Raw genomic sequence first — 21,935 nt, forward strand, 5'->3', positions numbered from 1 at the left:
TATCTGTAATGGGTTGCCTGATTTAATCATGGTTCACTGTATTTGTGTGTGTGTGTGTGTGTGTGTGTGTGTGTAGTGAGCGCTCTGGGAGACACCATCCCCCTGCTGATGAAGAAGCTGGACCGCCTACAGAACCACTCGGCCCAGATGCCCAACATCTCCGAGAACATCATGCGCATCCGCCAGCTCATCGCCCAGGCCCGCAAGGCCGCCAGCAAGGTAGCCCTCACGCCACCAAGTCTCATCTTACATTTAAAGATTATTTTTTTGGGCTTTTTATGCCTTTAATCGGACAGGACAGTAGAGAGTATGACAGGAAACGAGCGGGAGAGAGAGTAGGGGTGGGTTCCGGAAAGGACCACGGGGCGGGAATCGAACCCGGGTCGCCGGTGTGCGGTGCAGGTGCCCCAGCCAGTCGCGCCACGGCTGGGGCCTCATCTTACATTTAGGCCAGGTGCAGGACAACCTATGCTATCAGATTAAGCAAAACAGAATGTCTGCACACCGGAGTAGCTCCCAAAATGTAATTTTTCAACAATGCAATGTTTCAACCGGACAGCCTCTTTTTCAAACTCGAAATGTTGCTGTTTCTTTTTTTAATTTATTATTCAAAGGGACCTACTCTGGTGTGCAGACATTCTCTTTTGTTTTAGGAACATAACACCACAACCATTTGTCTCATACCTCTCCACTGCTGAAGCACAATAATAAGATCAACACATTTCATATAGAACTAGTGCAGCGTCTGGGTACTTAAAGCACTTCACACTGAAGGAGAGAAACCTCACCTCAACCACCACCAGTGTGTAGCACCTACTTGTTAAAGTCTTCTATGTCATGACCCCCAGAGATGAGCGAAAGTAGAAGAGGTCCTGGTCTCACACACTATGTCTTCCTCTCCGTCACAGTAAAATCATATGAAGGCTTGAACTCAGGTGCGTTGTTTACTTCTCAGGTGAGCGTGTCCGTCAAGTTCAATGGCACGTCTGGCGTACAGGTGCGCACCCCCAGCAACCTGGCCGATATGGCAGCCTACACCTCCCTCAAGTTCTACATCGCCCTGCCCGAGGGCAGCCGCAAACGCCGACAGGACAGCAACCGGCAGTTTGTGTTGTACCTGGGCAACAAGAATGTAAGTTTGTGTTCTACCTGGGCAACAAGAATGTAATTTTGTGTTGTACCTGGGCAACAAGAATGTAAGTTTGGGTTCTACCTGGGCAACAAGAATGTAAGTTTGTGTTCTACCTGGGCAACAAGAATGTAAGTTTGGGTTGTACCTGGGCAACAAGAATGTAAGTTTGTGTTCTACCTGGGCAACAAGAATGTAAGTTTGGGTTGTACCTGGGCAACAAGAATGTAAGTTTGTGTTCTACCTGGGCAACAAGAATGTAAGTTTGGGTTGTACCTGGGCAACAAGAATGTAAGTTTGTGTTCTACCTGGGCAACAAGAATGTAAGTTTGGGTTGTACCTGGGCAACAAGAATGTAAGTTTGTGTTCTACCTGGGCAACAAGAATGTAAGTTTGGGTTGTACCTGGGCAACAAGAACATAAGCACCACTAGAACCTACATTTTATAGCTCAAAGTTGATGTAACATGTGTTTCTGACTTCCTCAGTTCATTTGATATAGTGGATTTTTGTATGGGGTCATCGGTAATGGAGGGTCTTAGTATGAAGGCAAACCTGAATGTACCTGTGTGTGTGGTGTGTGGCGCATGCGTATATGCACATACAGTACCTTAATGATTTCTCTGTGAACTTGTCTTTGTACTTGTAGTCCAGCAAGGAGTTCTTAGCCATGACCCTGGAGGGCAAGAAGTTGCGTTGGCTCTTCAACATGGGGGGAGATACTGCTGAGGTGATCACTCAAGAGGACGTCCGATCAGACGGCAAGTTCAACAGCATCTTTCTGGAGAGGTGAGACACATACTCCACAGCCTTCACCAACGTCACCCACTATTGTTTCTAAACACATTTCTAAATGTCCTGCTGTTCTTGTTCTTTGCTCTTCAATACTTTCCTCGGTGTGTGTGCGTGTGTGTGTGTGTGTGTTTGTGTGTGTCCATAGAATATTGCAGTATGGACACATGTCCATGATATTTGATGACAAGGAGAGGAGAGTGGTGAAGCACAGTGTCGAGGCCAAAGGAGACAGTGGCCTGCTCAACCTGAGGACCGAAGACACCGTCTTTTACGTAGGAGGTTACCCTGACACCTTCAAGGTATTGTGTGTGTTTGTATGTGTGTGATTGTTTGTGTTTTGGTACAGATATCTGAACATTTCTTGTAGTGTGTGCCGTACTATTGGAATGGTTGAGGTTGACAGCTTGCATGTTTGCGTGCATTTCCTCCTCTTCAGCCCCCTGCCCAGTTGGCGCTGCCCGGCTTTAAGGGCTGCATCGAGCTGGAGAGCCTCAACGAGGAGGTCCTCAGTCTGTACAACTTTGAGGAGAGCTTCCAGCTCAACACCAAGGAGGTCAAACCCTGCGCGAGGTGAGTCACATGCAGGTCAACAGGGCAGTTTCATGAAAGGTGACAAGTAAATGCAGGCTTTTTATTTTTGAAATTGATGATGTAACGGGATGTTAAGCATACAGGTTGATACAGGTGTTTGTGTGTGTGTGGGTGTGGGTTTGTGTGTTTGCCCACAGTGTGTGTGGTAGATAATGTATTAACCCCCGGTTCTTCTGCGCTCTAACAGAGGGAAGCAGTTGGTGATCACCCAGTGGGTGACTAACGCGGCCTACTTCGATGGTAGTGGCTACGCCGAGATCACCTTCAAGGGCGAAGGCGGCATGCCACGCTTCAGCCTGGAGATGCGGCTCCTCTCTTACAACGGCATCCTGTTGCTGCTGCAGAACGAGGTGAGAGGTCCACCACCCCACTCAACCCACCATTTCATCATGCACACACATGACTGAGAATAAGGTGGCTTACACTCCATTAATCTTGTCTTTGACACATCTCTCTCTCTCTCTCTCTCTCTCTCTCTCTCAGGGGAAGTTCCTGTGTTTGGCCGTGCGCGACGGCAACCTGGAGCTCTACTCTGATTTCCAGGGCAACCAAGCGGAGCCATCACAGGCAGCACCTGCCACCCAACCCTATAAAGTCAGCAATGCTGAACCCGCATCGGTGAGTGCCACGCACCAGCTGACATTGCTCAGCCTTGACATGACAATTGAGGGATTTCAGGTGACCTACTGTATGGGTTACACGGGATGCTTTTTTCATTCTGCCACCTGATAGTGAAGGGACGCCACAAACGTTGTTGTGTGTTTGTTTGGCATTAATGTTTAAATTGTGTAGCTGTTTTAACTATTTTGTTACTATTGTAACTATTTGTACCCTATACAACCTGTACTGTTACATATACCACTCCATAGGTTGAAACATATGACATTGTGAAGAAGGTGAAAATAATGATGTCTCATCTCATGGGCTCATTGGTCTCCTTCAGGTTGAACTGTTTCTCAGACCTAGTCAAGCTTTCAGAGATGGTGGTCATTGTTTGGTCAGTCTAGTGGCATCGACAGACTCAAACGCTTCCTTGTACTCTGTACTCACTGTGTGTGCACATGTGTTTGTCTGTGTTTTCCAGATCGAGGTGATCATTATTCACAGAATCAAACGCATCATTGTGAGATGTCAGGGGACTAACGTGTACTACGTCCAATTTGACACTGAACTCCCCAAGTTCACCGGGGTCTACTACCTGGGAGGAGTTCCTGAAAACCAGATGCCAGAAAGGTGAGCGATGAGCGTCAGGATAGCAGCCACCCATCATGCTATGCATCTCTGAGCGTTTCACGCTCAATGTTGGGTGGCTTTAATTACTAGTGTTCCATCCATGCTACATAACAGGCAATCCTGAGCATTTGCTAATTCTTATCACCCAATACAAAAAAGAAACTTCCTCTGTATGAGAAATCATTATCACTCTGTGTGTGTGTGTGTGTATGTGTGTGTGTGTGTGTGTGTGTGTGTGTGTGTGTGTGTGTGTGTGTGTGTGTGTGTGTGTTCATGACTTTGTGTGTGTATTTGCAGCCTGAAGTCATTGTTCCCGAAGCGAACTGGATCACTGGGAGAACAGCGAAGTGGGTCCCTTGGCTCCATCAAGGGCTGCTTCAAGAGCATAAAGGCCATGGGCTCTCACGTGGACCTGAAGAGGATGAAGAGCACAGGCCTGAGCTATGGCTGCCCCGATGACCTGCTGGTGAGAGCATACTGTACACACACACACACACACACGCACACACGTACACACGCACAAGCGCACACACCCCCCAGTCACATAATTCTTGTTGTTGGTTCTGTTTATTACTGTTGGTTGCACTCAGTCATCCTGACTCTCCCATTTTCACTCATCCCTTCTCTTCTCCTCCTCTCCTCTCTCCCTTTTCCCCTCTCTTCTCCTCCTCTCCTCTTTCTCTTCTCCTCCTCTCTTTTGTTCTCTGCTACCCTGTTCTTTTCTCTCCCTTTCCCCTCCCTCTTTCCTCTCTGTCCCTCTCCCTTGTCCAGGTGGCGCGCGAGGCTCACTTCACCGGCCAGAGTTACCTCGACATTAAGATGGACAAGGCCCCAGCCCTCAGAGACAGCTTCTATGCTGGAATGGGCTTCCGCACTGGTCAGAAGGAGGGCCTCATGTTCCACCACCAGGCTTCGGTAGGAACCTTCATCTAAACACCAGGGCCCGTATTCACAAAGAATTTTAGGGCTAAAAGTAGCTCCTAACTGGCGAATTTAGGAGGAACTCCTAAAAATAATGGGCGTGTCACTCCTAACTTTATGACTCCTAATTTTTTTTCACTAAAAGTTATTCACAAAGCATTTTAAGCCTAAAAGTAGCTCCTAAGTCTAGGACAGCGTAAAAGAACTCGAGAGGACTTCTAACTCACTAAGACCTATTCACAACCCGCTTTTAGTGGCATTTCACGTTGCGATGTTTTGAAATGACCGTGCAGTGCAGGAGCTCGCTGTCATGCAAGGGAATAAATGCATTGCAACTAAGGATGCAAATGCAATAATGCCACCGACAACCAAAACCACCATTGCATGTAAACTAAATGTATATAACGTCTCATTGTGCCTAATTAAATTAAATCGCTTCTCCTCTTTGCAAATATAGGCTACGTGTTTTCATACAGATTAATTTAAAACATGTTGCAAAGATACTGCTCCAGTCCATAGTGTTTCATTAAGCCTAGGCTATTTGCTTTACTCTTTATTCGCCTATTTATTCATCATCTTCCATCTTTCACAGCCCGACATAGCGCACGCATTCTCACCAGCTAAGACCTAACACCTGTCACTCAACTCGTCATCGTAGGGGAGGTTTGCCATCATGTATATATGTCTATGTTTGCCATCATTCCCGCGTAATAATCACCAGCCAATCAAGGTGGTCACTTTCATCAAGCTCGTGCATGAGTAATGACGTCAACCATAGCAACGAAGACTCACTTTTAGTTTAGGAGTGGGCGTTTCTCCTTACTAAAAGTAGGTCTGAAAGGCTTTGTGAATAACTTTTAAGGGAAAACTCCTAACTAAAATCTTCTAGCGCGATTTAGGAGTACTCTTAGTGGTAAGATAAAAATGCTTTGTGAATACGGGCCCAGGACTGCACTGCACTGACCATCATTCACTGCTAAACTTGTGATATATGGTTGCCTGTTTGTGAGCAAAGTTTATCATTCTTTGTGTGTATGTATGTGTAAAATTTGCTCGCATAGTTGTGTAGTAGATGTTTTTTAGCATGTTTTTCGACCTGTGCATGCACCAGTTAACCACACCTGTGTGTGTGTGTGTGTGTGTGTGTGTGTGTGTGTGTGACAGGATGGAGTGTGCCAGATGTTCCTGGACAAGGGCCATGTGGTGGTCAGAGCAGGAAACAATCAGGTTAAGAGCCAGAAGACCTACAATGATGACAACAGCCACTATGTGGCTTTATACAGCAACAGCAATGGGTAAAGTCTTGTTTGTCACTTACAAACACCTACTGCACCTCAATACGTATAAACACTTAGGCCACTGCACCTTATATATTCAGAGTTGAACATAGTGTTGGTAGTGCAAGCATGTGTTGACTCGCCAATTGATTTTGTTGTGAGGTTTGGTAAATACAAAACCACTTGAGCAAGTGCCTGTCTAAATAGTGTTTGGCTAGAGAATGGTCTGTGTCAGTGAATGACGTATTGCTGTTTTACACTGTACTGAGCTGATGGTTGTGTGGCATTCATAGGATCCGTGTGTACCTGGACGATGTTCTTCTGGATAGTGAGGCTGTGCCAGGCAAAAGCAATCGCATGGCACAGGAGAATGTGGGCACACTCTACCTGGGTGGCACACAGATAAAAGATGGCGTCGCCAACTTCAGCGGCTGTTTGAGCAACATCTATGTCAAGAGGTGAGACTGTGATGAGTAGTAGTAAGTATGGGCATGAAAGATGGAACAACTGAATGGGTTGGTACAAAATACAGGAGAACTGGGATGACTGGACCACACTGAGGACATCGTGGACTGTTTGGATGTAAGAGAAGATAGCGAACCAGAACCTTGATAAAGACTGTTTGCCAAAGCATATGTATGTTACACATATTTAACAAATATATAAAAATAGTCATGTATTTAACAAATATATAAAAGAGCGCGCTACTACTACTCTGTCCATATTCTGATAACATGCAGTTCACTCCTTGATAAAGCAGAACCTTGATAAAGGCTGTTTGCTGAAACATAATGTAGGTCTTTAGTAAGTAGATCAAATGAGTAAAAAGGAGTGTGCGGCCTTTAGTTTAATAATCTCCTGACCAGCACCTCTGTTTGGGTATGTATTCCTCCTCCTCGCTTCTTCCTGAACATGTAGTTCATGACATGGATTAACACACTGTGTCTTCACACTCAGGGAGACTCCAACGCAGATGGTGCTGAACCTGATCAAGGTCACAAAGAACGTCAATGTGACCATGGACTGTCCAGAAGCCTCTCAACCCCAACAGATCCTGGCCTCTCCACCTCGCCACAAGAACCATAAGGTAAACTGTGGAGGACTTACAGTGTGTCCGTCACTACATTCACTGAAGCCTGGTTATCATGTCAGTAGTTTATCAAAGTAGTCACATTCATGAAGCATGTCTTATTTATAACTTGTTATCTCTGCTAATGTGTGTGTATGTGTGTCTTTGTGTGTGTGTGTGTGTGTGTGTGTGTGTGTGTGTAGGGGAAACACAAGAAGCCAGCGAGTGGGTCTGATGGTCAGCCTGCTCGTGCGTCGTGCCAGGCAGAGCTGTTCGCCCAGGAGCCCAACGCCCTGCACTTCAGCGGTTCCTTGAACAGCCGCCTGGGCTACTATTCCCTCCCCCCAGCCCTGGGCAGGCAGTAAGTCGACAACACCTCAACAACCACAGTGGTTCCCCTTAGAATTATAGGGTTCTAACGGCATTCTGAGTAGTTCTGAGATATTCAAAATGTTTAGAATTCCATAGAGTTGTATTGATAGTGGAACACGATTCTTTAGACATAATGTCCAAAAATGCATACAACTTCAAGAAACATCTCACTTCACCTTATGAACTTGGCACACAATACAAATAATATGTCAATAAGTCAATTTTGACAAAAATATCAGATAGAACCTTATTATTCTAAGGGGACGCACTAGCCTTCCTCTGAAGAACCTGGGGTGCGTTCCCCGAAAGCATCGTAAGCCTAAGATGATCGTAAAGTCCCTCTTACGAACGCCTTAAGGTTTTGACTGTTTCCCGCAACCATCGTAACTTAAGAGCATCGTGAAAATACTCGTAGATCTACGAGTGCTCCAGAGTTCTCGTTACTGACTAAGAGCGTCTTAAAGCGTATGCCTCAGTGGAGTCACCGGCAGGATATGCAGCGGGATTACAGCTAAGAATATAATTATCCAACTTACGTTACCATTCTTTATTGTATTTTTTACAAGATTTTAGCGTGCAAAATAGCATTCTTTCAATGGACATAGTGATGTAATTGAAAGCGGACAAAAATAGCCTACAAACAAGTTATGAACGAGACGTTGCCAGAAAAGTTTGCCATTATCTTTGTGTAGCCTATCTTTTATTAGGCCTAGGTAAAAACAGAGAAAGGAACATGTGGTTTTAGTCTGTGCTGCGTCAAAATTTAAGCCTACACATTTCCTCATTTTCTTATCAACCTCTTTCTTCAAACGTCTGCTTAAGTGACACCTCAAAACGTTATTGCACAGGCAGCACACCGTGCTCTCACAAGTAGGTTAGCAAAGAACTGGCATGAAAGATGTAGGAGTAATCAAGCCTAAGTCTAATATGTATCATATCTTCCAACAAACATAAAAACGGAGCAACAATCTAATGTTAAATAATAACAATTATGTATGCCTGTGTGTGGTATATAGCCTACTTGGAATGCTTACATGCAGATGTCAAAGGTTTTCTATTTTCGGATTGATGTTAATTAATGTACTGTATAGATCTGAAGTTCAGACGGTAGGCCTAGCTGTGACGATCATGTTCGGGAAACAGTCGGAAAAACCAAACAAATGATCTTATGATGAATCTTAGAAAACCCTTGTAAGTGCGTCTATCCATCGTTATCGGGAAACACACCCCTGGAGCTCTCTTGAAAATGTGAGGTTATCTTGCTTGCCGTTGACACAGCTGATTGTCCCATGAAACTGATTCCACAGATCTCATATATCAATGGGTGTGCGCATCAACTCCTCCAATGGCACGATCATCTATGCTGGATCAGAGAAGGGGGATGCTCTAGCGGTCAGCGGCGGCCGGCTGCAACTCCACGTTTTCGGCAAGAGGAAGGCCACCATCACCAGCAACAACAAGTACAATGACGGACAGTGGCATGAGGTGAGGTTTTTTTTAAGAGGGTTTATGAAATCAGAGGTAACAGCATAGATTGTGTGCCTAAATATAAGTATTAAGTATAAAGTGTTAGTGTACACAGCATGTGTTTTGGAAGAAAATAAGTGTATACCTGTAGATTGTAAGATTATGTCTTATAGAAGAAAAGCGTCTCATTTAGCATGGTGATGTCAAAGACAGTAGGCACATACAGTAAGGTTTGGTACTTGTATGCGTTAGCAGCGTATGGGCATATGGAACTAACTTTTGCATAGAACTTCTAATAATATGTACAGTGCATACTGTGTGACACATAAATATTAGTTGTATTAGCATTTGACATGTGTATGTCGTGTCTATTTCAGGTCATAATTAAAAAAGAGGGAGACCAAGTGCGTCTGATAGTAGATGGCATTGACACCAACAGCAAGAAAGTGTCAGGAGTGAGCGCCTTCAAAGCTCCTCTTTTCATCGGAGGTCTCCCTTCGGAGCTCAGTCCTCCATCCTCGGTGAGCTATATGGTTTAATGATCACGTAGTCTATAATAGTGGATCACATGGAGATATTCCAGGTCCTAAAACTGATGTATACTGAAAAATCATTGCTTGACATGAATTGAATTAATTTTCCATTGATAATATAGGTGGTTCATATTAAATCAAGAATGAAGTAATGTAATCTGGTTTGGTGTCCAACTAAGCAATGAAAGTGTTTGAGTAGATATTTGCAGTGCACAACCAAGCTCTTCTGCTCTTAATGTGTGTTGTTTGTATATTTGTGTGTGTTTTACGCTGATGACGTGTTGTTCTCTCCCTGTAGTACCCGGGGCCTGAAGGCTTTGTGGGCTGTGTTAGGGAGCTGAAGGTGAGCGAGCAGGTCCTGGAGAGGCCCGATGAGAGCGTGGGGCTGGTGCCCTGCTACCAGGAGCCCTTGCAGCCAGGAGTCTACTTCTCCGCCAAGGGAGGCAGCTTGCTCATAGGTCAGCCCCACGAGCTCCCCTTCTCACACATGTTCCCTCTAGCCCTCAGCAGTTTCTTACCAACTTCTACGTCAGACCAACCCGTGCAGCTTACAACGTGCCCTAACAATTTAGAGCAATGTTTAGAGCTGTTGTATTATATGTATTCTAATGTATTACAACTGTTCAGGAATTTCTCAGCATTTCCAGTAGTTTCTGTTGCATGTCTGTAACTGTATTATACGTTATTCATTTTGTAGGTATTATTCTTATCTTCCCAGTCATGTTGGCACAGGCACCAAGAACAACAACACTCTCAATTGTTTCTGCTCTGATGACGATCTAGAGTAACTCAATCTGACAGGTTCCCTTATCTGTCTGCATGTGTAGATAAGTCCCTGGTGTTGGGCCGTGACCTGGAGATCCAGTTGGAGGTTCGGCCTGTGTCGAATTCAGGGCTCCTGCTCCATGCAGGGGGGTACAAAAGCCAGCAGCTCAGCTTGTACTTGCACCAGGGAGAGGTACACACAAACACAATCAAAATTACAGACACTCTGACACAAATACACAGACACACACATACCATCATAATTACAGACATACTGTACACTGGGCCCTGTAGTCATCTTCTGCATCTCTCCTCTGATATGTGTAAAGCAGAGCATAGCAGGCTGATAACATTCTTGTGTTTCCATGCAGGTGTCAGTGGTGATGAACAGTGGTAATGGCGAGTTCTCTGTGTCTCTATCACCTGAAGAGTCACTATGTGATGGCAGGTGGCACAGTATTAAAAGTAAGAAACATTCACAACCTATGATTACTTTAATGTTTTGCCTGTTCCACTGTTTATAATTTGCCAAATAAACTAAGGTGATATTAACCTACCTAGTTAATTTTCAAGTAACACATGTAAACAGCTGTGATGCCCAATTCACTGACCGGTCTTGTTTGTGTTTTTCCACGTTTAGTTGTGAAGAAGAGTAATGTGATTCAGCTTCATGTGGACACAGCCAGTCAGCATGGTGTAGGCCCCAAACAGAAGCGTACAAATGGGGGCCAAAATGACGTCTACCTGGGCAGTGCTCCTGGTATGGACCTGACGATGTTTAGTTTTACATGCCTGACTTAAAGTTTTACTGTCTGATTTACTGTGCATCAAAATAATTTGAATATATTATTGCTTCTCAGAATCGTAAATGTAATCACATTCCACATACCACTTTTTGAGCCACCTTTTAGGAATCATCCACATTGTCATGCATACATTCTCTTGAGAAGTTAAATCCCTTTATTGTCAGTGTGTCTGAAGCAAGGTGTTGTTTGTTATTTCCCCAGATGTAGCCAAAATCCCTGGCCTTCCTCCGACTCTCCCCTCCTTCCATGGCTGTGTGAGAAGAGCCCTATTGAACCACAAACCTGCCGTGCTGTCTAAACCCCTGGCTGTCTCCGGAGCAGTAGCTACCCAGGGCTGCCCAGTCATGTAGACCGACCCAGCCCCAGCCCCTGCTGTACACCTCCATCTGGCACAACTAGTATCCAACTCCTCAATCACGGGTGGTGGGCTTATGAGATTAGTTAATTTAAACAGATATTTATATATTTTTTTGTTTTATACAAATGTATATATTTTTTGCTCGCCACTGTTTTATTTTATAAACTGGCACTTTAAGTGCTTAGTATACGAGATCTGTTTTAAATGTGCTAGTACTGTAAGCCTGAAGGGAGGATCACTTCCTGACACTCAACTGACACAAAGAGGTTTGAATCTGGCACTTCAATTATCATGTTTTATGTATTTTAGATAACTGCACAATTTGTATTTGTTATTTGAAAAATGGGCCACACTTAATTCATATATCTATTCACCTTATTCATGTGGCAGCCATTGTGTAAACCAAAGCGAGGCTACAGGGTACACTGCCTACATCATTAATGTATTTTCGCCACCTACTGGTGAATGCATAGAACACAACAATCCTATGGGTTGTGTACCCTGGCCTGTAGCCTCGTTTTGGTTTTCAATTGCCACCACCTGAATAAGGTGAATTGCCTTAGTGTTTTTAAATTCAACTCCCACCATCCATGCAAGTTATCTCTTAATCATGAAGGCCTGGATTCATGTTGGGTTTCAATAATCAACCGCTTATGTGAGAATATTCAATGCACCATGTACACCACGTGTACACAAAGCATGCAGACAGTGGTATGGCCGATTCGGGCTATGAAAACTATCACAAAATATTTTGTAACACTGAAAATTCCAAACCAACACAAAGAAGTAACATAACATTCCTGACTACATGAAGACCTTTTTGAAAATATCATTTTGTTTGGAAATACCTGTGAATGAGAATATCAAAGGTAGTTGTAGAACATGTTCCCTGGCCTAATTGTATTCCATATCTAATTTCACTCTTTTTTTTATCGACCCCTAAAATGATATAGTTGTATTTTTAATGGTTTTTAATAATAAACAGTTCTTTCATAAAACCTTGTACTGGTTGTTTTTAAAATGTCTTGACAGTTTATAGGACTTTGTAATGTGGCATACTACTATAACTGAATTGAAAGACAATCTAATTATATGAATCAAGGCAACAACACATATTAATGTGTTTATAAGCTCAGTGTTACAAAACAAAGAAAGGTCAACGTACTGTACATTCCAGACAGTTTAGTTCCTGCAAGGCATCAACAAGGTGAGAAACACACAGCAAACTGCATGCAGGCGAGTGAGAAGATGTCTAATGTAAACTCATGTCCTCATCATCCTCCTTCTTGTCTCCGGAACCTTCTGCTTTAGGCTACTGTCCGCTCCCTCCATGGCTTTGGCAAACGCTTTCACATCTACACAGGACTACTAACAGGAGTCATTCATTCAGTACAGGACAACTAACAGGAGTCATTCATTCAGTCATTTCATTATAGGCTACAGTAATTTCTTTTTCGCTCATTTTACACTTGCAGATTTCTCTGCAGAGCTTCCCCTACAGCTGTAGCGTGTATATTTTACAGTAGGCCTACAACACTCATCGGTCAGCCGACTGACGAGCACGAACGAACAGGAAGGATATGGGGAACATATTGCAAACATTTTGAGCTTCGTTGATACCGTGTACTTATCATGCTCTTGTAGGCAGTATAACTATAGCCTATATTTCGTATGACGTATGGAATTACTTTTGCAATATGTCCAGACGATTGTCATATTGATTTACATTGATCTTTAATGTCATTGAGTGCCTGTCACTGAGAACGTGAGAGTAAGGCTTCAGTATTGATAGTCTAAAGTAGGCATAATGTATAGAAATAGCCTATGTGTGCTTATGTTTTCTATGTAATTCTATGTAGGAGTTTAAATAAACGTTCAAAAACCAAACGAGTGGAAGAGCACAACATGCAGTGGTTATTGTGGGGTGCTAATATATCCTCGTATTTGGTAAGGTCTGCTGTTTATTTTGATATGGTTTGCCACGTGTTGGGTTGAACGAACGAAGAGCTTGAGATATTCTACCGAGGGTAATGTTGTGGTGATTGAATGTAAAAATGATTACATCAGGGGCATAGCCAGAGGGGTGGCTCCGGGTGGCACAGGCCACCCTTGAGATTCAATTGGCCACCCCAGGTGCCACCCCAAAATCCCAGTCTACAATTTGCCATTAACAGTCAAAGGCAAGACCTTTCTTGATGCACTTGCAGCGCACTAGTTTGAAATATCAGGGTTCAGAAATATAAGCAATCTTGCAAACATGCTTGCAGTTATAGGCTAAATGGCTTATTGTTTTTAGCATGTGAGTTTACAATAGGCCTACAGGCTACTGCTTGTGCTAACAGGAAAACATATATTTACCTATCGCATCTGCCAGTGCCCATTTATCTTATTACACACACACACACACACACACACACAAAACCCAGTATTACGATTGTGGAATCATCTGCCTATTCTACATACTTAGCCAACACTGTTGTATTGAAAATAGTCTACTGCCCTAATGTAATATTGACATTGAGGAAAGTTTACATATTAGGCCAGTGTTTCTTAACTGGTGGGTCGGAACCCAAAAGTGGGTTGTGATATGATCTGAGTGATGGGTCGCAGAGCTTGTGGCTAAAAAGAAATTAAAAATCCCCAATTACCTGATCAGATCTATCATTGGCCCGTTATTTTTGATAAACTTTATTCGTAGCCTACAGTATATCAGTCATTGCCATGGCAAGGACATAGACAAGGTCATGTGACAGGTCATGTTAGATATAATGTTAGGGAGCAAAAGTATGCATAATTTTAAGATATCATGTGAAACGCAAGTTGGCTGCAACCCTTAATACTTGAAGTAAGATAGAATATTATTCACTTAAATTGAGGACAAAATAAGACAGTGTGGGGTGCACATGAGAGCATAAAACCATCCAAACTAAAATGCCACATGGAAACAACGCACCCCTGTCAAAGACAAACCTGTCGAGTAGTACTTTGAAAGGTATCAGTTAAAGACTTCACAAATGTAATGCCAAACATCTGCATTTTCCAAACAAGTAGGCCAGGCACTTTGCGTGTCTTATGTAGGCTACCTCACCATATTCGTTGGCCTGAACGCTAAATATATATATATCGTTGGTCACAACTTTATGAACAGGTGAAATTATGGATTCCAAAACCAGACCAGTTAAGAACCACTGGCAAAAAAACATTTCACACTTCCACTTCTGCTCAAATGGCCTAATTTCTGAACGGGTTTTGTTCAGAGCTGAAAAATGAGCTGAAAACTGTATTTGACATTTTATCCAATTACAAAGGCTGTGAGAGTATGGTCTTTGTCCTTCTTTGTCCTTCAATTTATGAGTATGGTGCTTGGTGCATGGTTTTACTCATGCATGTGTGCTAATTTAACAACTTGAGTCTTTCTGTTTATCTAGATGCCACCCTTGAATTAACCAGTGCCCCACTAGGACCACCCTTGTTACAAGTCTCTAGAATCGCCACTGGATTACATTGTAAATTCAGGTTGATTTTCTCCCGAACTGTTTATTACTCTAGTATTTAATACCATCGGAAAGCTAAGATCGTGCTCTGTAAGGGGATATGCATGTGATATCAGTGTGATTAGAACTTCGTGAGCAATCCACCTGTGGGATAAATTTTATATGTTTCTCATTGTATTAACCATTTACTATGGCTTACATATATAATTAACTCTAGTTGCCATCCTGGCCTTAGAAATGTGAAGATAGCCAGAACCCCTGCTGTGGCAATGTGAGGATGGTGGCCCCTTGGTGACCCCATGAAACACAAACATGGTTTAGGTTGAGGAGTTCTTGTAAACATTCTTATCTCTGTTAATTACCAGGTGGTTAAAGACTTACCAGTGTATCTAGTGATGTTCCATGGGTGTGTGTGTGTGTGTGTGTGTTAAGGGTATAAGAACTGGCTTCACCCACAGATGTGTGGGCTTGTTACTTTGACTTTCATGTGAGTAACATGCTCCCGGTATCGTGAATAAAGCTGCAGTCTCACACCAGTTGTCTTGGAATAATTTTGACCACATATTTGGCGACGAGGATGGGATACCTATCTCTGAGACATAGTGAGGAGGACCAAAGGCGCAGGACCCAACAAAGTTGCAACTGAGGGAGATCTCTTTGTGATCTTGGGAGAAGGCCGTTAACAGCAACCAACACTGCTCAGCGGCACCCAGCCTGGCCAGAGGGAATCCTCCTGTGACTCGGATACGGTAACACCCGTGTTTGGTGGTCACAGACAACTTGGTGGTGAGTCCCTGATTTTACATTCTTTTAAGCTTGTAAAATAGGGTGATTGTGTACACGGGTTCTGCCTAGATAGAGGTAGAATGTTTTCCTGCCAGTGATAGTGGTAGTGGGTTTACTGCCTATGCGTAGGTAGTGGGTGCACATTTTTCCTGCCAGTGATAGTGGTAGTGGGTCTGCTGCCTATGAGTAGGTGGTGAGTGCACATTTTCCTGCCAGTGATAGTGGTAGTGGGTTTGCTGTCTATGCGTAGACAGTGGTTGAGTACTCTGATATTTCCTGCCAGATATAGTGGTAGTGGCCGTGCTGTCTATGAGTAGACAGTGCAACCGGTTCTGCGCATTGTGTGTTTTGGGTGTTTGTGTTTTGCGCATTGTGTGTTTTGGGTGTTTGTGTGTTTTGTACTTTGTGTGTTTTGAACTTTGGGTATCTGATAAGATTGTCATCACATTTTGTTTGATTTGCTCTGATTTTAGGCGTAAGGCAATTGGCAAAATAAAAATATTAAGGAGACACTGATATGGGGAGTAGTAGAGTAAAGACATTAACCCACCAAGAGGGATAGGATGTTTAAGGGACATGTAGAGAAAGTATGGGTCTGAATATAGAGTTGGGAGATTTGTGGGTAAAGGGAATAGGTGAAGTGAAGGGACATTTCCTTTATCTATAGTGTGGAGCATAGAAAAGCTAAATGAATGTAGGGCTATGGTAGAGAAGGAAAAGAAAGTAGGATAAAGAACAGAAAGAAAGATAGACCTGTGCAGAAGAGAGAGAGAGGCAAAGGCTCTACAGAGGATATTATGGACTATGTAAAGAGTTCTTGTTGCTTGGAGTACTGTGGCTCTGAATGAACTGAACAATAAGCTTGAAGGAAGAACATGGATGTGGCTAGGGGGGCTAACCAGAGGAGTAGACCACTTTGTATGCCACTGTGACAAAGACAATCAGAAAGAGTATTGGAATCACCCATCACAACAGCACTCCAACTCCTGTCTGGTCTCAGCATGACAAAGCTGAATGGGACAGAGAGGTCCGAACAGGGGACCCTATGGTGACACTTCTGATTTACAACTTGAACTGTTTCCTCAACTCGCTCTGACAACAACAGCACAGCCTACTCAGCCAATTCTCTCTTTCTGTTAATGGGGATATTTTTTCTTGTTGAATGATAAAGGAGCAGAGATTAGTTATGAGAGGAAAGAAGGATAATAGTAAGTTTATGATAATGAAAAGTACAAGAAAAGTGCAGGGTATAGGAGTTTCAGATCAATTCACATCAGACAGAGTTTTAACCCATGGGGAGTTAAAATATAAACAACATGTAGTTAAACAACATTCCTCCTCAGCAGTGTTTGCTCCGGAAAAATTACTGGACTGGGATTTAGTGTGTAAATTACATCTTACACGTTCACTCACACATAATGGGGTGGGTTTAGAGGTCTGTTTTCTCAAATCATTTGGATAGGGTACAAATGCACACAGCCTAGTGTAGTATTAACTTGACCAGTCTCAGTCCAAGGAGATAGGAAAACTCCAGAGTGTTTGCATTTTGTGATGAAATCTTTTCATGAGACCCTGGATCCAAAAAATACTTAGAACAATGGTACCACTTAGGACATACAGAGTTAAGACTGTTGAAACAGCTGGCTAATTAGCAATTACATGTAAAGCTACTCTGCAGATGTAGTAGACCCGTCACCTGGTCTGACATATTTGTTTGCAAACTCAATATTCTTATACACATGTGTATTGTATTTTAATTTATTTAAGGTGTGTGTTAAGGCCAAAGATTGGACACATGTCCAACACACCTTGGTTTATTTCCTATTATCATGAAAGGCATATTTTTAGAAATGGGGATTGGTTAAAGTCACCCTGTGCAGACAGAGACAGATCTTTGTTCCCTTCAGAGAACAGCTTCTGCACAACAGGAGGAGTTTGTGACTCTTTCTCCCTAACAAAGAAACACTTGTCTACTTGTCTACTGCTCAGCCACTAACTGTAATATCAAATAACCCGTCGAAGGCGCAATATCCACTATTGATAAAGGCTGAGCAGGGGATAGAGCAAACATGTAGAGCAGTACATGAGAGAGGAGGTATTGTGATGAACTCCAGCACTAGTCTCTCCAAATGCAACATGTTTCTCTGTAATCGTTATAGAATTGCATATATTGTTTTGATTTGCGTTTATTTTCAAAGGATATATTTGCCACAAAGATACAGAGTTAGCGTCCGTTTCAAACAAAACTCTGGTATCTTGCCTCTTAATATTAATTCTGCTGTCATGAAGCGCTATTATCACCTATGTCAATAATGTTTAACTAGTAAATCCGTCGAGTGAGGTGTGCCAAATTGACACTGTGGCAATATAACATTCCTGGCCAGTGTGAGCCTGAAAGTCTCCAAACAAAAGTTGCAACTCTGTCAGGAGAGAGTTAAGTAATTTGGGTGATATACTAACTCCTGACTGTTGGGCCCTAGATGCATTTTGCATCTCAGCAATAACTGCTTGTCCAGACCCAAGACAAAGCAGCAAATGTTGTGCTTCCTAGGAATAATCGGCTAATCCTTGCTTGGATTTTAAATTACAGTAAACAGAGAGTATAGCCACTCCAAGCATATGCAAATACCTGTTAAAAAATTGACTGACGAACTGACTTGGACTGACAATTGTGACAAAACTTTTTAGATCATTAGTGTCAACTCTAGCTCTGAGGTTGCCTAATCATGACCTACCATTCTGTGTGGAAACACCTCAACATGTCCCCAGTGTTATGTCAACAGCATGAGGGTCAGCACAGACCAGTGGCTTTACTTATCTAAACAATTAGGTCCTGAATGATTCCTTATCTGAAGTTTGTAACAGCAGCTGCCAGTGGGGTGTTAGCTTGTGCTGACATTGTGTTGTTGCAGCCACTCACTGCAAATGTCCCACATGAAGTATATTCATTGCTTCTACAAGAAAATATACACATCTTACACCTGCTAGTGTCCTGACATATCAGCATGTGTTATTAACCCCTACTCATATAACCCTTGCATGTTATACTCATAATTACGGTGAAGTTGTTTCTATGTGCACTAATTCTAGCCTTGGCATTTCTGAAACACTATTGTCAAATCCCGACCTAATCTTGTTTGTTAATGAATCATCTCAGTGTTTGGAGTCCGGAGAGGTAGGGACTGGTTACTCTGTAGTGAATCAATTTGATAAGAGTGAATCTCACTTCCTCCCATATTTCTCTGCCCAATCAGCTGAATTGGTGGAATTGACAAAAGGCAAATCTGTTCACATTTATATGGATAGTCGTTTTAACTAGAAAATTGTTCATGTTGTGCCTGTAGTAAATTGTCAACCCACACTGCAATAAAGATGTTATCAGCTTGGTCAATAGGAGGGCTGACGCGGCAGCTAAGAGAGCCGCGCAGGGGGGAGTGCAGAGAATAACACCTGAATTTTGAATTTTGAGACAACAAAGCACATGTATTTCTTTTTGAATTGACAAATACCAGATATTGTTACATCTGAAGAGGCTTTAAAGGAAGCCCAGAAAGCATCAAATAATAAGGAAAGACGGAAATGGAAGAATTGTATGGAAAGTACACAGACAGGTCTGTGGCCCTGACAGTCAGGCCAGTTCTTCTGAGGTCTTGTGTTCACATTATTGCTAACCTATCTCATGGCTTAGGCAATGCAAATTCTAACGCTATGATAAAGACAATAGAGACAATCTATTTTGCACCAGGATTCACTACAGTAGCAACCATGTATTGTGCAAGGTGTATTAATGTGTCTAAAATATAATGTTGCACCTACAATGAGAGTCAAGGAAGGACATCACCCACCACCTGAATGGCTGTTGAGCATATTATAATGTATTTCATTCAATTGAACAAATGGAGAGGATTTGAATATGTGATAATTGATATGTTCTCAAAATGGCCTGGAAGTTACCCAGGAAATGTCTTATCACTAGCTAAGGCTTTAATGAGACATGTGGTGCCTAGTTGGGGAGACCCTAAGAAACTAAACTCAGATAACATTTTGTCAATAAAACTTTTAAAATTCTATCAGAGATTGTAAATTGGCTTTAGAACCCATTGTGCGTACCAACCACAAAGTGCAGTTGCTAACTCAATGTTGAAAGCAAAATTGACTAAAATTATAGTGTCAACAGAGATGGGCTGGGTGACAGCTTTTCCTTTGGCTTTTTTCTACCTTAGAGGACGTTCATCAAAATCTACAAGGTTTAGCACTTTTGAGATTTTGACCGGACGTCCCTTGCTGGCTCCAGGTTACCTAACCTAAGAGATGTAGATAGAACAATGGTTACATGCGAGAACTGATTGCTGCTCTGTCTTTTGTTTCTCATCAGGTGGCGTTGGCCCTTCCACAAAGTTTGCAAAGGACAAACCCAGCCAAGCCAGGCTTCTACGAACTCATCAAAGGATTGCAAAAGAAGAAAACGCCGGAACCAGGACAAGTGGAAAGGACCTTTTCAAGAATTATCATCTACACCTACATGTATAGCCATAAGGATTTCAGAGTGGAGAAGAATCCAGAACATACATGAACTGAACTGAACATAACCAACACGTGGTTGCAAGAGAGGGTTGACAAACACATTTTGCAATAGACTGAAGAATAGACTTTTAGGGAGAATGAATAAAATATCACTAGCATCACATTAAAATATTCTTTCTCAGTTTAGCTAGATAAACGTTACAAGTTTGTTGTTTTGGTTTAATTTTATTTGGACAGTTACCTGAGGAGGGTCTAAACACCCAAGTCAGCTCTGCTGTTGAAGAATAGGATTAGGTTTTATTTTTGGTTTTGAATAACTGAGATAACAGAAGATGTTGATGTTTGTTTTGCTTATTATTCACCTAATCATCCCTTAAGAAAGAAGTTTGTGATAATAATAAAGTCTGTGAGTTAGCCTTCCATGCTAAATTAACATTAACAGGAAATAATGAAATATGTTGGATATGCCAAGAAAAATATTTTTAAGTGCGAGTGTTTTCTCTATTAAGTGTTTCCCTATAGAACTTTTCAGGATTCTCTGTGCGGTCTATTGACTATGTACCAGCCCTAAATGTTTATCAACAGTGACATGGTCGCATGCCAAGTGGAACTTCTAAAGATTCAGAGAAATACTAGATATTAAGAAAGAGGAAACGATAGAACTATAAAATAAGTCTAACCTTCTGTTTATTGTATCATGAATATGCATATTATATATTGATGCGATAGGAATGGAGCTTCATAGCTCCACAGGGGGGAATATGTGGGATAAATTTTATATGTTTCTCATTGTATTAACCATTTACTATGGCTTACATATATAATTAACTCTAGTTGCCATCCTGGCCTTAGAAATGTGAAGATAGCCAGAACCCCTGCTGTGGCAATGTGAGGATGGTGGCCCCTTGGTGACCCCATGAAACACAAACATGGTTTAGGTTGAGGAGTTCTTGTAAACATTCTTATCTCTGTTAATTACCAGGTGGTTAAAGACTTACCAGTGTATCTAGTGATGTTCCATGGGTGTGTGTGTGTGTGTGTGTGTTAAGGGTATAAGAACTGGCTTCACCCACAGATGTGTGGGCTTGTTACTTTGACTTTCATGTGAGTAACATGCTCCCGGTATCGTGAATAAAGCTGCAGTCTCACACCAGTTGTCTTGGAATAATTTTGACCACACACCAACACAGAAGAATGTGTGCATTTAGCATTTTTTGCCCGTCGCGATAATGCGCATGTTATTTCATGTAGGCCTAGCCTAAATTCATGTTGATTTTCTCGCGAACCCTAACAGCAAACCCAGCTAACAATTTCTGGTTAGGAGAACGTTTTTAGAACGTTTTTTTCCTGGTTAGGAAAACGTTGCCTGAAAGTTGCCACAAGGTTCCCCAGGAAAGTTTTCTTGACGAAAATACAACGTTTTTTTCTGGTTGTTTATTTTGGTAAGCAGAACGTTCTCCTACCCTTTAGGGAACTTTACTATATTTGGTTGCATTAACGTTCCCCTAACCTCCCAGCAACAAAGTGTAAAGGGGGAAAAAATAAACCGCTCACAAAAAGTAAGGAAACTTGACTTTGGCCCATTATATCTCCCCTTTAGTAATACCAACCAGTAAAGTGTTTCATATCATTTTTATCGTTGATTTGTCACCTTTACAATGAGGTATAGCTTGTAAGCATAGGGCAATCATGGAATGAGCAACACAAGCAAACGTGTAAGTAGTGCCAGTGAAAAATGTGCCAAAATGGCCTGTTATGCTGTTGAAATTCACCTTTGTTACTTCAAGCATTGACGATTGCACTCTCCCACAGAAAT

General features: G+C 42.4%; 1 protein-coding gene and 1 long non-coding RNA gene across 5 annotated transcripts in view; both read left to right on the forward strand.

Annotated features, from left to right (window-relative positions):
- Window positions 1-12,307, forward strand: part of lama5 (laminin, alpha 5) — an 82,208-nt gene extending 69,901 nt beyond the window's left edge. For all 4 annotated transcript variants that reach the window (XM_062541820.1, XM_062541818.1, XM_062541821.1 and 1 more), the window contains 21 exons: window positions 77-219; window positions 956-1,132; window positions 1,778-1,917; window positions 2,069-2,222; window positions 2,360-2,493; window positions 2,702-2,864; window positions 2,998-3,132; window positions 3,599-3,747; window positions 4,045-4,213; window positions 4,519-4,662; window positions 5,833-5,963; window positions 6,239-6,403; window positions 6,903-7,032; window positions 7,218-7,375; window positions 8,694-8,871; window positions 9,231-9,374; window positions 9,685-9,844; window positions 10,214-10,344; window positions 10,523-10,616; window positions 10,792-10,911; window positions 11,159-12,307. In XM_062541820.1, the coding sequence (XP_062397804.1) occupies window positions 77-219; window positions 956-1,132; window positions 1,778-1,917; window positions 2,069-2,222; window positions 2,360-2,493; window positions 2,702-2,864; window positions 2,998-3,132; window positions 3,599-3,747; window positions 4,045-4,213; window positions 4,519-4,662; window positions 5,833-5,963; window positions 6,239-6,403; window positions 6,903-7,032; window positions 7,218-7,375; window positions 8,694-8,871; window positions 9,231-9,374; window positions 9,685-9,844; window positions 10,214-10,344; window positions 10,523-10,616; window positions 10,792-10,911; window positions 11,159-11,307 (3,068 nt within the window). In that variant the 3' untranslated portion in view covers window positions 11,308-12,307. The remainder of the gene's footprint in view (window positions 1-76; window positions 220-955; window positions 1,133-1,777; window positions 1,918-2,068; window positions 2,223-2,359; window positions 2,494-2,701; window positions 2,865-2,997; window positions 3,133-3,598; window positions 3,748-4,044; window positions 4,214-4,518; window positions 4,663-5,832; window positions 5,964-6,238; window positions 6,404-6,902; window positions 7,033-7,217; window positions 7,376-8,693; window positions 8,872-9,230; window positions 9,375-9,684; window positions 9,845-10,213; window positions 10,345-10,522; window positions 10,617-10,791; window positions 10,912-11,158) is intronic.
- Window positions 12,308-14,959: 2,652 nt separating this feature from the next.
- On the forward strand, window positions 14,960-21,269 carry LOC134087957 (uncharacterized). The gene is made up of 2 exons (XR_009939867.1): window positions 14,960-15,595; window positions 19,971-21,269. It is a non-coding gene; the product is annotated as an uncharacterized LOC134087957 (long non-coding RNA).
- Window positions 21,270-21,935: the final 666 nt, after the last annotated feature.

The sequence above is a fragment of the Sardina pilchardus genome, chromosome 7 (genome assembly GCF_963854185.1).
Source record: "Sardina pilchardus chromosome 7, fSarPil1.1, whole genome shotgun sequence".
Classification (NCBI taxonomy): Eukaryota; Metazoa; Chordata; class Actinopteri; order Clupeiformes; family Clupeidae; genus Sardina; species Sardina pilchardus.